This window comes from Hippopotamus amphibius, chromosome 1, assembly GCF_030028045.1.
Source record: "Hippopotamus amphibius kiboko isolate mHipAmp2 chromosome 1, mHipAmp2.hap2, whole genome shotgun sequence".
Taxonomy (NCBI): Eukaryota; Metazoa; Chordata; class Mammalia; order Artiodactyla; family Hippopotamidae; genus Hippopotamus; species Hippopotamus amphibius.
This window is the reverse complement of record NC_080186.1, coordinates 57018685-57032337: the sequence shown is the minus strand read 5'-3', so window position 1 is coordinate 57032337 and position 13653 is coordinate 57018685. Positions and strand designations below refer to the sequence as shown.

Here is a 13653-nt window from a genome sequence, read left to right as displayed (position 1 = left end):
AATTTGTAATTTACCACGGATAATTATGATATGTGCAACAACTATTTATATATAAGTGCACTAATTTCAAAATTTATTGGTTCCTACCAGTGATTTTAGTTATCCTTCTCTCACCCTTTTCATACTTCCTATTCATTTTATTCAACAATTACTTTCTGACTGTCTACCACACACAAGACCCTATTCTGGGAACGGAGGATTTAGAAGAGACCAAAACATTTAAAAATTCCTACCTTCTTGCAGGTTAGAAGTAAAACATATAGATCCTGATATTTGTTATAGAGGAAAAAACAGAACAGAAAAAGGACAAAAAAAAAAATGCTGGAAGGAGAGGTATAACTGTCTTAAATGTGGTGGTCATGAAATTTGACATCTGAATAAAGACCCCAGGGAGGTGCCAGAATGAGCTGTTTGGATATCTGGGGAAAAGTGCTTCCAGGTATAGGAAGGGCAAAGTGCAAAGACCCAAGGGTTGCAACCCAGTGTATAACCGTATCATTGATATAAGTTTGGATTACCCCAAAAGACACTGTGGCATTTGTGAGATGGCCCAGTAGTAATGGGAAAATCCCAGACAAGGGCCACACAGCAATACCTTACTGTCATGACAATTTTTTCCTGTTGACCTTGCATTTTGGCCACTTGCTCAGCAGGGACAGACCAGTTCAGGAACAATTAAGTTCTCCATGTCTTATATGCCAAGTAATAGCTATATTCTTGAAAAAAGCTAAGAATAAAGGCAAAAGTACTACTTCTCTGGTTTCGTAGTTTTATAGTGTGATCCAAAATCTGGTCTCCTAAGTTTGTACTGTTTGTCCTTTGGTCTGCTCATAAATTCACTCAAGCATCATTCATTCAAGGCCCATTTTTAAGTGCTCACAGACATTTATCCATTACAAAGACTATTTTAAAGCTGTTCTGGGATCCTTTCCAATCAGATGTTCCACATGTGCTCAAACACATTTAGATTTGTGACTGTACGTAATAATTGGTACCTATTTTAAAGTGCTTATTTCCAGTATATACAAGCCATTCATAAACCTCATCACTGATGCAGAGTGTGTCATATTTGATGCAAAGGTCAGCGATTACTTGGAGTTCCTCTTTGGTATACACCTACACATATGAAAGGAAACAAAAGAGCAAAGCCAATTATTCATGTGAGAATGTGAGAAAATGATGGATCAGAAGGCTGTATAAAGAGATCAAAGACTCACCTTGCCAAGGGGATTATGTGGAGTATTTAGTATTATAGCTTTGGTTTTGGAATTAAATTTGCTTGCCAGTTCTTGAGGATCTAATGTCCAGTCAGAACTTGACCATTTTCTCCCATCAACAGGTTTCTAAGCATGAAGAATGAAGATGTGATTTAAGTCAGTTAATTCATGTTTGCTATCTTACAAATAAATAACCTAATAAGGAAAAAAAAAGTAGAGAAAGGCATGGCAAAGGTAACTGAATAGATGACTAACAAAGAAAAGACATAGAAATAACTAAGCTTTACTCTGCCTTAAGAGCCCAACAGGACTTGAGCCCCATGCTCATACCTGTTAAATGGAAATATGAACTCTGTTAACGTTAACAGCTGTGAGAGTGCCTCTATTCCTTCAAAGGAGCCAGCTGTAACTATGGTTAACACATCTGATACTATAAGGCTAAGAGAAGATTCTGTGATTCACCTTAGCATATTATTTTCACAAGACTTTTTAAGACAATGGTACTATACTGTATTCCTAAAGATAAAAGCAGAATTAAAAAAAAATCACTTCATTCAGAATTCAATAAGCATTTATTGAGCACCCACCGTATACCCTGCACTGTTAATCACTGGGGACCAGAGTTATAAAAGTGAGTCAGAAGTGGTTTCTGACCCGGCAGTGCTCACAGTCAGCAGGGGAGACACATAACCACAAAGAATACTATTACATACAATGTAGACACTGATACCACAGGTGCATGGCAAACACAAGAGAGAGTAATAAAAGTTCCCCCTTAAAATTGTTACCTTCAGTCATAGTAGAGATATATAGTAAATCCCAAAATGTAATCAAAGTAGAAACTTTATTGGCAACGAAGTAGTTGGTATTTTCAAAACTTCTTAAAACGTTAATCATAGGGGCAAACTTACAGATCTCAGGGGAATAAAAACAGGTGTTGCTCCAGCCATTCTCACCATGGGCTCATAGCAGTCATAGAAAGGCACTATCACTATGACCTGGAATAAAACCAAATAATACAACACATCAATCATTAATCCATTTAACAAATATTGTGTACCTTTTATGTGCAAGGCACTATACTTCATGCTGAGATGCAGCAGTGAAGAAAGCAGGTTTTGTGTTCGCACATCTGAGTGAAAAAGACCTTGGGGATAAACTTGTTGGGAGCTTTAACTGGAGGCCTTGATCTCTAAGGGAGATCTGTGGGTAGGCTTGCAGTGGGACCATTGAAATTGTATGCAAAATTTTCTACATGCATGGGCATATTTTTCTAGAGAAAGGGGTCACAGCTCTCATCACATTCTCAAGGGGATGTTCCAGCCAAAAATGCTGAGTTTAAATTTCAAATTAGAAAATAAGTCATCAGGGGACTTCCAGGTTGCGCAGTGGTTAAGAATCCACCTGCCAATGCAGGGGACATGGGTTCGAGCCCTGATCCAGGAAGATCCTACATGCCACAGAGCAAACTAAGCCCCGTGCGCCAACAACTACTGAGCCTGAGCTCTAGAGCCCGTGAGTGATAACTACTGAGCCTGTGTGCCTAGAGTCTGTGCTCTGCAACAAAAGAAGCCACCGCAATGAGAAGCTCGCACACCGCAATGAAGAATAACCCCTGCTTGCTGCAACTAGAGAAAGCCTGTGCATAGCAATAAAGACCCAACGCAGCCAAAAATAAATAAATAAATAAATTTAAAATATATATAGATTTTCCACATAGCAGAGTTTTAAAAAAAAGAAGAAGAAAAATGATCAGTGACAGAGCCAAGACCATAATGAAAGAGAGCACTGCAACTGATGTTCTCTGTTATGGAGTACCAATTTATAAGTATTATCCTGAGAGAAAAGACGTTTCTCTTTTCTCAAAAGCATCCCCAAACAAAGAGTATATGTAGGGAGACAGTCAGGATGCTACTGTTAATGTCTGATACCAACAATTTCCCTCCAGATGACTTTTATCTGGATTCTTTTTCCCTAGCCCCTTGAGATATACTTCCTGTCCCTTTGCTCCTACAGGCTCTCTCTCAATCATTCATGGCCTGGCTTTCAGGTCAGTGGGCCAGACTAACCTGCCCAGTCAGTATTCCTTCTGCAATATGCCAGCCTGGACCTAGCATCCCTGACTTTTTGCTTTTCTATAAGGAGAGTTTGAACACATAATTTATATCCATTGTACACATTCAATTTTTCTATCTTTTTTAAAACTTAGCAATATTTCACAAAAATCTTAATATTATTTAAGTTTTAACATATTATTTTAATGGCTATTTGAGAGTCTTAAATTCTAGAATAATTGTTATAGTTTGCTTGTATAAATAACAGTGCAATGTTCACTTGTGACTATAGTTTCTTCCTTTTAAAATTATGTGCTGAATAAATTCACATGACTATTGCTAGACTAAAGGGTATAAACGTATTTTATAGTACTTTATATATATAGTCAAACTGCTTGTGAAAAATCTGGCAACAATTTATAATTTTACAAGTCTACACTAAACTGCCTCATTTAAGTTTTTGTTGGTTAAATTCATGTACCTAATTATCATCCTTAATTTGCACTTTTTACTGTTTGTAGTTCCTGTTCAAGGCCTTTCTCATTGGAGTCATAGGAGGCCCTTACATTCTAAAGCCCCTTTGTACTAGTCATCCAACTCACACTGAGTAGTTCATATACAACGTGCTATGTTAGGTGCTGGGTTCTGTGGAGGACAAAGAAATGAGGCAGGAATGTCCAGTAAGCCTTAAGTTCCTAATTAGACTGTGAAATTCTTAGGGACTAAGATGACCCATCTTTGTAGTCCTGGTAAAAAACAGTGCCTGGTATGAAATGAGAGCTCAGTGAAGGAAAGTAAATTGGGAAGGCAGTGAGGTGGAACTGAAGAATATATTGGACATTCTTCCCCTGAAACTTCCTTATTTTTTCAACGGAAACAATTCCCCTCTTTTTTTGAAGAATATTAACTGAGCACTAACTATTTCAGGTGCTAGCTCTATAGCAATAAACTAGTCCTCCTGGAACTTACATTCTCCTGAGAGACACTTATAATTAATAAGAAAACAAGGAAGTAAATTAGATAATTTCAGGTAGTAATAAATACTATAAGGAAAATAATAGGTCCATATGATGGAAAGTGGTATGTGTGGTTTCAAAATATTAGATAAGGTGATTAGGGAACAAAGAATAGAGGAAAAAGGGCCGAGGGCTGAGCCTTGGGACACAACAACAAAGTGCAGAGAAGCTGCAGGAAGCAACCAAGGAGTAACAACACAAAAGTCAGATCAAACTTTCAACTATTTTATAGGAATAAAGGAGATTACGTATATGAAAGTATGATTGTACTTCCTTACCGTGTGTCCTTAAATAGCTTATTATTTGGCATAGTAGAGGGAATTGAGATGTAAAAGGATAACAACACAAAGTAACAGAGGTATCTTTCATAAAGGAGGTACAGATAAAGTGCTGGGAGAGTTCAAAGAAAGGAATTAACAATACAGATCACAGCAAACATTCATTCTTCAGACCTGGCTTACCCAAGACTTCTCTGGAGCTTTCCAGACCTATGTTAGCAGAGTTGATCATGTCTTCCTCTTGTCACCATGCTAACTTATACACTCTCCACCACTGCCTATCAAACTGCATCTCTCCTGATCTGTTTACAAGTCTATCTCCTCTGCTAAACAGGGAACCCCTTCCATGTAGAAACCGTCTTTAAAAATCTCTTTCTACAATGCCTAGCATATCCTCAACAAATTCTGAATAAATGAAAAAGATGAGGAAATACTGAAGCAGGGGTACTGGAATGATATGGGGAATTAGGGGCAGAGCTGGCTGAGGTCAGTGTCAGATTGGGTTTTATATCACATCACTAAATAAAGAAATCACTCAGCCTTCTTGTTATACATCCCTCTCATGGTGCTGGTAACATACAGGGTACGAAAAGACAGGGACCAAATACTTGCTGATTGAGTTCAGATTAAAGGTTATTTTAGCAGTGAAAACTAAGATTCATTTTTCCACATCACTGCTAGCCCCTTTTACCTGCCCCTATCTAAACAGGCTGTAAATACAAGAGTAAGCGACACGCAACAAAATGAATGCATCTCACAGACAAAATGATAAACGAGAAGAGCCAGACTCAAGAGTACATACATACAGTATGATTCTATCACATAAAGTTAAAGAGCTGGCAGAATGAACCTATGATGACAGAACACAGAAGAGTGGTTACCTCTAGAAGCATATAGGCTAGGAAGGGGCAAAAGAGAGCCTCCTGGGCTGCTGGAAACATTTACTAAGTTGTACTTAACATTTGTGAACTTGACTGCATATACACTATACTTCAAAAATAAAATAAAAAAGAGCATAAAATAAGTAAAAATAAAATCAGGACAAGTGATAGTGATGAATATAGGCAACATGATAATACTAATATACTTACTTCATCTCCCTCATCAATTAATCCTTGAATGGCATTAAAAAGAGATCCATATGCTCCTATTGTCACAAGGATTTCTGTATTTGGATTGATTTGATTTTGATAAAACTTTTCATATAGGCAGGATAGAGCTTTCACGAGTGATGGATGACCCTGTTGAGTAAAAAGGAAGAACAAAATATTGAATTTAATTATGGGATCTACTTCTTTGAGATAGTTTGGCTCTAAAATGTAAGAATTTTTAACATCTGGGTTTTATAATTATCCAATTTGTATTTTTAAATGGAAATACATTAAAAAATTTTTTTTTCCTATTTTCAGAGGGTTCCTGCATGAATGGTCATGAAGACTTGCTAATGATTAAAAACTTCCTATTAAATGCCTGATTTTTGAATACAAAATTTCAAGGTATTAGCTTTAAATAAAAATTAACTTCAATATCAGATATATTTTTGACAGTACATGTTTTTGGTAGTAATTATGACACATTAATTATTTTTGGTAGTTATTATTATTATTATTATTATTATTATTATTATTATTATTTTTGGATTGTGCTTGCATGTGGGATTTTAGTTCCCTGATCAGGGATCGAACCCATACCCCTTCCATTGGAAGTGCAGAATCTTAACCACTGGACTGCCAGGGAAGTCCCTTTGGCAGTAATTAAATCATACTGAATACATTTAGAGTTTTTTTCCCAGTTAAGACAACCAAAACTCCTGCATTAATGGTATATCTTTGAATCTGTTTTTCCACGCTGCTGGAGAGAAAGTCATGCCAGGCAATGGACTACAGAGAGAGGGCAAAACAAATTCACCAAAGAAATGTACATTAGTCATGATGTGAGAGCAAGAGTTAGGAGGATGTGGAACGTTGTTCACAGTGATAGCAAGAGAGCAGTAGTTTTCTAGAACAGCTTTCACCAGGAGAATGAAGGGATTATAAATGCCCACAGTCTGAGTCATGTGGGGAGTCAAATGAACCCTTGCTTAGCCCTTCCTCAGTCTTCTCTTCTATGTTCTGTTTCCTTCTTTCCTTCTCTTTCTTTTCCTTCCCTCTTCCCCTCCTTATCTTCTTATATTTGGTATTGAAGTCAATATTTCTTTTTTTTTCCTGCCCAGAATCTACATCCTCCTTTTGCTTTTGGAAACCATCTTGATTTTCAGTCACTTGCAAATGGGTGTCTGAGTGCAGGTCATGTGCCTTTATTTGAAAAGCACATGGGCTCTGGAGCAATAAACTGGGTCAGGATATAGGAAAAGAGGGAGGCTGCTTGGATATACCCTAGGTTTGTGAGATAAAAGGGTCTTTGGTTCCTTCTAAGTTGTCCACCCCAGTTCATGTGAAGAAAAGGAGGGATTTTTGACAAGGATGCATTTATTTGTCATCTTTTTATTTCTTTCAGAACATTGGCTAGTATGTCTTAGAGCCTCTCACCTCATTAAAATCAATAAAAGTGAAGCCAAAGCACATTTTTCATATTTCAAAATTAGGAGATATTATAATATTAGAGAAACTGGTTATAATGAATATTAGAAAAGGTGATAGAACACCTAAAAACTAAAAAATAATGGCAAGAGGAAAAGGACCACTTAAATTTAAGGTAAAAAAAAGACATGAATTGTGGAAAGAGCAAGTTGTCACCCTTCTCAGAAATCCAAAATTCCCTTTGACTCTCATTTTAATACCAGGTTTAACAAATTCTAGCAAAGGGTGATATGAAAGCAACTATAAACACTATACATCTGTCCTTAGAGTGATAAGGGTCTGTGTTTAAAATTTTTTAAAATTACAAAGTAATTCATGTTTCATGTAACAACAAAACTAGGCAAAAGATACATAAAGAAAAATTATCTTTCCTTAAAATCTCTTACTTCCCATCACCCAAGGTGACCAATGTCCACAGTCTGGTGACAGTGCAATATCATTCCCACTGCTATACCAACATAAACAAACACATATACATATATACACTAATGTATGAGAGTGAGTCGAAAATTATCCTCACTCAAGTTATATTAAAACTTCTGTTGTCCCAACTGTCTTATCAGTGCTTTCTGTTCAAGTCTACTGTCTCCCCAGTCACTGCTGTGCAGGTGTGAATGTGTTACAGCAGTTCATTTGTAAGTGCGGTGCGAGCAAAAATGGATGTCCCACTTGTGACTGCACGAAAGAAAAGCAGAGTGCAGTGATTTGTTTTTTGTGGTCTGAGGCTGTGCATGTCAGCACACTTATGCCCACACTGTTGACATTCTCCAGAAACTTCATTTTGAGGTGTTAAAGCATCCTCCCTATAGTCCTGATCTTGCTCCATCGGACTTTCACCTGTTTGGTCCCCTGAAAGCAGCCCTATGAGGACGAAGATTCACTTCTGATGAAGAAGTGAAGACAGCAGTGCATTCGTGGCTTGCAGCTCAACCTAAAACATATTTTTTTTAAGCTCTTTATTGGAATATAATTGCTTTACACTCTTGTACCAGGTTTTGAGGTACACCAAAGTGAATCAGCTATATTTATACATATATCCCCATATCCCCTCCCTCCCGTGATTCCCAACCATCCTCCCTGTCTTGGACCTCTAAGGCATCACCCATTGTCGAGTTGATCTCCCTTTGTTATACAGCAACTTCCCCCTAGCTATCTATTTTACAGTTGGTAGTGTATACATGTCTATACTACTCTCTCACTTCATCCCAGCTTCCCCTTCACCTCCTGCCCCCCCAACCCCATATCCTCCAGTCCATTCTCTGCATCTGCATTCCTTATTCTTGCCCTGTCACTGGGCCCATCAGTACAATTTTTTAGACTCCATATATATGAGTTAGCATACGGTATTTGTTTTTCCCTTTCTGGCTTACTTCACTCTGTATGACAGACTCCAGGTCTATCCACCTCATTACATATAGCTCCATTTCATGTCTTTTAATGGCTGAGTAATATTCCATTGTATATATATGCCACATCTTCTTTATCCATTCATCTGTTGATGGGCATTTAGGTTGCTTCCATGTCCTGGCTATTGTAAATAGTGCTGCAATGAACATTATGATACTTGTTTCTTTTTGGATTAGGGTTTTCTCTGGGTATATGCCCAATAGTAGGATTACTGGATCATATGGTAGTTCCATTTTTAGTTTTTTAAGGAACCTCCAAACTGTTTTCCATAGTGGCTGTACCAACTTACATTCCCACCAACAGTGCAGGAGAGTTCCCTTTTCTCTATACCTTCTCCGACATTTGTTGTTTCTAGATGTTTTGATGATGGCCATTCTGACCAGTGTGAGGTGATACCTCATTGTGGCTTTGACTTGCATTTCTCTGATGATGAGTGATGCTGAGCATCTTTTCATGTGTTTGTTGGCCATCTGTATGTCTTCTTTGGAGAAATGTCTATTTAGGTCTTCTGCCCATTTGTGGATTGGGTTGTTTGCTTTTTTGCATGAGCTGCTTGTATATTTTGGAGATTAATCCTTTGTCCGTCTGTTTGCAAGTATTTTTTCCCAGAGGGTTGTCTCCTTGTCTTGTTTATAGTTTCTTTCACTGTGCAAAAGCTTTTAAGTTTCATGAGGTCCCATTTGTTTATTGTTGATCTTATTTCCATTATTCTAAGAGGTGGGTCAAAAAGGATCTTGCTTTGATGTACGTCATAGAGTGTTCTGCCTATGTTTTCCTCTAGGAGTTTTATAGTGTCTGGCCTTACATTTAGATCTTTAATCCATTTGGAGTTTATTTTTGTGTATGGTGTTAGGAAGTGTTCTAATTTAATTTTTTTACATGTAGCTGTCCAATTTTCCCAGCACCACTTATTGAAGCGGCGGTCTTTTTTCCATTGTATATTCTGGCCTCCTTTGTCAAAGATAAGCTGCCCACATGTGCTTGGGTTTACCTCTGGGTTCTCTATTCTTTTCCATTGATCTTCCTTTCTCTTTTTGTGCTAGTACCATACTGTCCTTTTTTTTTTTTTTTTTTTAACCATACTGTCTTAATCACTGTGGCCTTGCAGTATAGTTTGAAGTCAGGAAGCCTAATTCCACCAACTCCATCTTTCCTTCTCAAGACTGCTTTGGCTATTCAGGGTCTTTTGCGTTTCCATACAAATCATAAGATGTCTTGTTCTAGTTCTGTGAAAAATGCTGTTGGTAATTTGATAGGGATTGTATTGAATCTGTAAATTGCTTTGGGGAGTACAGTCATTTTCACAATATTGATTCTTCCAATCCAAGAACATCGTATGTCTCTCCATCTGTTTGTATTGTCTTTGATTTCTTTCGTCAGTGTCTTATAGTTTTCTGCGTATAGATCTTTTGCTTCCTTAGGCAGGTTTATTTCTAGGTATTTTATTCTTTTGGTTGAAATGGTAAATGGGAGTGTTTCCTTAATTTCTCTTTCAGCTTTTTCATTGTTAGTGTATAGGAATGCAAGAGATTTCTGCACATTAATTTTGTATTGGGCTACTTTACTAAATTCATCAATTAGTGCTAGCAGTTTTCTGGTAGAGTCTTTGGGGTTTTCTATGTATAATATCATGTCATCTGCAAAGAGTGACAATGTTACTTCTTTTCCAATTTGGATTCCTTTTTTTTTTCATTTTCTTTTCTGATGCTGTGGCTAAAACTTCCAAAACTATGTTGAATAATAATGGTGAGCATGGGCACCCTTGTCTTGTTCCTGTTCTTAGAGGGAATTCTTTCAGTTTTTCATCATTTAGAAAGATGTTGACTTTTGGTTTCTCATATATGGTTTTTATTATGTTGAGGTAATTTCCTTCTATGCCCATTTTCTGGAGAGTTCTTAGCATAAATGGATGTAGAATTCTGTCAAAAGCTTTTTCTGCATCTTTTGAGATTATCATATGGTTTTTATCCTTCAATTTGTTGATTTGGTGTATCACACTGATTTGCATATATTGAAGAATTCTTGCATTCCAGGGATAAACCCCACTTGATCATGGTATATGATCTTTTTAATGTGCTGTTGCATTCTGTTAGCTAGTATCTTGTTGAGGATTTCTGCACCTATATTCTTCAGTGATACTGGCCTATAATTTTCTTTTTTTGTGACATCTTTGCCTGGTTTTGGTATCAGGGTGATGGTGGCCTCATAGAATGAGTTTGGGAGTGTTCCTCCTTCTGCTATATTTTGGAAGAGTTTGAGAAGGATAGGTGTTAGCTCTTCTCAAAATGTGTGATAGAATTTGCCTGTGAATCCATCTGGTCCTGGGCTTTTGTTTGTTGGGAGATTTTTAATCACAGTCTCAATTTCCATACTTGTGATTGGTCTGTTCATAGTTTCTATTTCTTCCTGGTTCAGTCTTGGAAGACTGCACTTTTTAATTTACCCATTTCTTCCAGGTTATCCAATTTATTGGCATATAGTTGCTTGTAGTAGTCTCTCATCACTGTTTGTATTTCTGCAGTGTCTGTTGTTACTTCTCCTTTTTCATTTCTAATTCTTTTGATTTGCATCTTCTCCCTTTTTTTCCTGATTAGTCTGGCTAATGGTTTATCAATCTTGTTTATCGTCTCAAACAACCAGCTTTTAGTTTTATTGATTTGTGCTATTGTTTCCTTCATTTCTTTTTCATTTATTTCTGATGTGACCTTTATGATTTCTTTCCTTCTGCTCACTTTGGGGTTTTTTGGTTCTTCTCTAATTGTTTTAGTGCAAGGTTAGGTTGTTTATTCGATAATTTTCCTGTTTCTTGAGGTAGGACTGTATTGCTATAAACTTCCCTCTTGGAACTGCTTTTGCTGTGTCCCATAGGTTGTGGGTTGTTGTGCTTTCATTGTCATTTGTTTCTAGATATTTTTTGATTTCCTCTTTGATTTCTGCAGTGACTTCTTGGTTGTTTAATAGCGTATTGTTTAGCCTCCATGTTTGTATTTTTTACACTTTTTTTCTTGTAATTGATATCTAGTCTCATGGTATTGTGGTCAGAGAAGATGCTTGATATGATTTCAATTTTTTTGAATTTACCAAGGCTTGATTTGTGACCCAAGATGTGATCTATCCTGGAGAATGTTCCATGTGCACTTGAGAAGAAAGTATATTCTGTAGTTTTTGGATGGAATGTCCTATAAATATGAGTTAAGCAGAGATGGTCTAATGTGTCATTTAAAGCTTGTGTGTCCTTATTTGTTTTCTGTTTGGATGATCTGTCCATTGATGTAAGTGGGATGTTCAAGTCTCCCACTATTATTGTGTTACTGTCGATGTCCCCTTTTATGGCTGTTAGCATTTGCCTTATGTATTGAGGTACTCCTATGTTGGGGGCATAGATATTTACCATTGTGATATGTTCTTTTTGGACGGATCCCTTGATCATTATGTAGTGTCCTTCCTTGTCTCTTGTAATAGTCTTTACTTTAAAGTCTAAATTGTCTGATATGAGTATTGCTACTCCAGCTTTCTTTTGACTTCCATTTGCATGCAATATCTTTTTCTATCCCCTTACTTTCAGTCTATATGTGTCCCTTGGTCTGAAGTGGGTTTCTTGTAGGCAGCATATAGAAGGGTCTTGTTTATGTATCCATTCAGCCTGTCTGTGTTTTTTGGTTGGAGCATTTAATCCATTTATATTTAAGGTGATTATTGACATGTGTGTTCCTATTACCATTTTCTTAATAGTTTTGGGTTTGTTTTTGTAGGTGTTTTCCTTCTGTTGTGTTTCCTACTTAGAAAAGTTCCTTTAGCACTTGTTGTAAGGCTGGTTTGGTGGTGCTGAATTCTCTTCATTGTTGCTTGTCTGAAAAGCTTTTGATTTCTCCATTGAATCTGAAAGAGATTCTTGCTGGGTAGAGTATTCTTGGCTGTAGGTTTTTCTCTTTCAGGACTTTCAGTATATCCTGCCATTCCCTTCTGGCCTGCAGAGTTTCTTCAGAAAGATCAGCTGTTATCCTTATGGGTTTTCCCTTATACATTATTGGTTGCTTTCTCTTGCTGCTTTTAATATTTTTTCTTTGTGTTTAATTTTCATTAGTTTGATTAATATGTTCCTCAGTGTATTTCTCCTTGGGTTTATTCTGTAAGGGACTCTCTGTGCTTCTTGGACTTGATTAATTATTTCCTTTCCCATGTTGGGGAAGTTTTCCACTATAACATCTTCAAATATTTTCTCAGACCCTTTCTTTTTTTCTTCTTCTTCTGGGATGCCTATGATTTGAATGTTGGTGCACTTAATGTTTTCACCAAGGTCTCTGAGACTGTCTTCCATTCTTTTTATTCTTTTTTCTTTTTCTTGCTCTGTGGCAGTTATTTCCCCCATTCTATCTTCCAACTCACTTAGTCATTCTTCTGCCTCAGTAATTCTGCTGTTTATACCATCTAGAGTATTTTTAATTTCAGTTATTTTGTTGTTCATTACTGTTTGTTTGCTCTTTAGTTCTTCTAAGTCCTTATTAACTGCTTCTTGTATTTTCTCTATTTTCTTATTGAGATTTTGGATCGTCTCTACTATCATTACTCTGAATTCTTTTTCAGGCATTTTTCCTATTTCCTCTTCATTTATTTGGTCTTGTGGGGTTTTTTCCTGCTCCTTTGCCTGCATGGTGTTTCTTTGTTTTCTCATTTTGTCTAATCTATAGGATTTGCTGTCTCCTTTTCCTATGCTGCCTAGTAGTATTTCCTCTTGTTTCTGCTCTCTGCCCCCTGTGGTGTGGTTTGTGCAGTGTCTTGAGTAGGCTTCCTTGTGGGGGGGGTCTGGTGCCTGCTTTTTGGTGTGTGGCTCTGTGTCTTTTCTCTCTGATGAGCAGGGCCATGTCAGGTCGTGTGTTTTAGGGTATCCGTGAGGTTAATATGGCTTTTGGTAGTCTGTGTGCTGATTGGTGGGTTTGTGTTCCTGTCTTGTTTGTAGTTTGGTGTGAGGTGTCCAGCACTGGCAGTTGCAGACAGTTGGACGAAGCCGGATCTTAGACTCTGATACAGGGCTCCATAAGAGTTCTCTGTAGTTAATCTTCCCTACGGCTGAGGACTCCCTAGTAGTCTAGCATCCTGGATTC

At 37.3% G+C, this 13653-nt stretch overlaps 1 protein-coding gene across 4 annotated transcripts in view; it reads right to left on the bottom strand.

Moving 5' to 3' along the window:
- Positions 1-13653, bottom strand: part of KYAT3 (kynurenine aminotransferase 3) — a 195278-nt gene that overhangs the window by 20403 nt on the left and 161222 nt on the right. For all 4 annotated transcript variants that reach the window (XM_057713785.1, XM_057713775.1, XM_057713766.1 and 1 more), the window contains 4 exons: positions 5657-5806; positions 2129-2215; positions 1218-1343; positions 996-1116 (listed from right to left, as the gene is read on the bottom strand). In XM_057713785.1, the coding sequence (XP_057569768.1) occupies positions 996-1116; positions 1218-1343; positions 2129-2215; positions 5657-5806 (484 nt within the window). The remainder of the gene's footprint in view (positions 1-995; positions 1117-1217; positions 1344-2128; positions 2216-5656; positions 5807-13653) is intronic.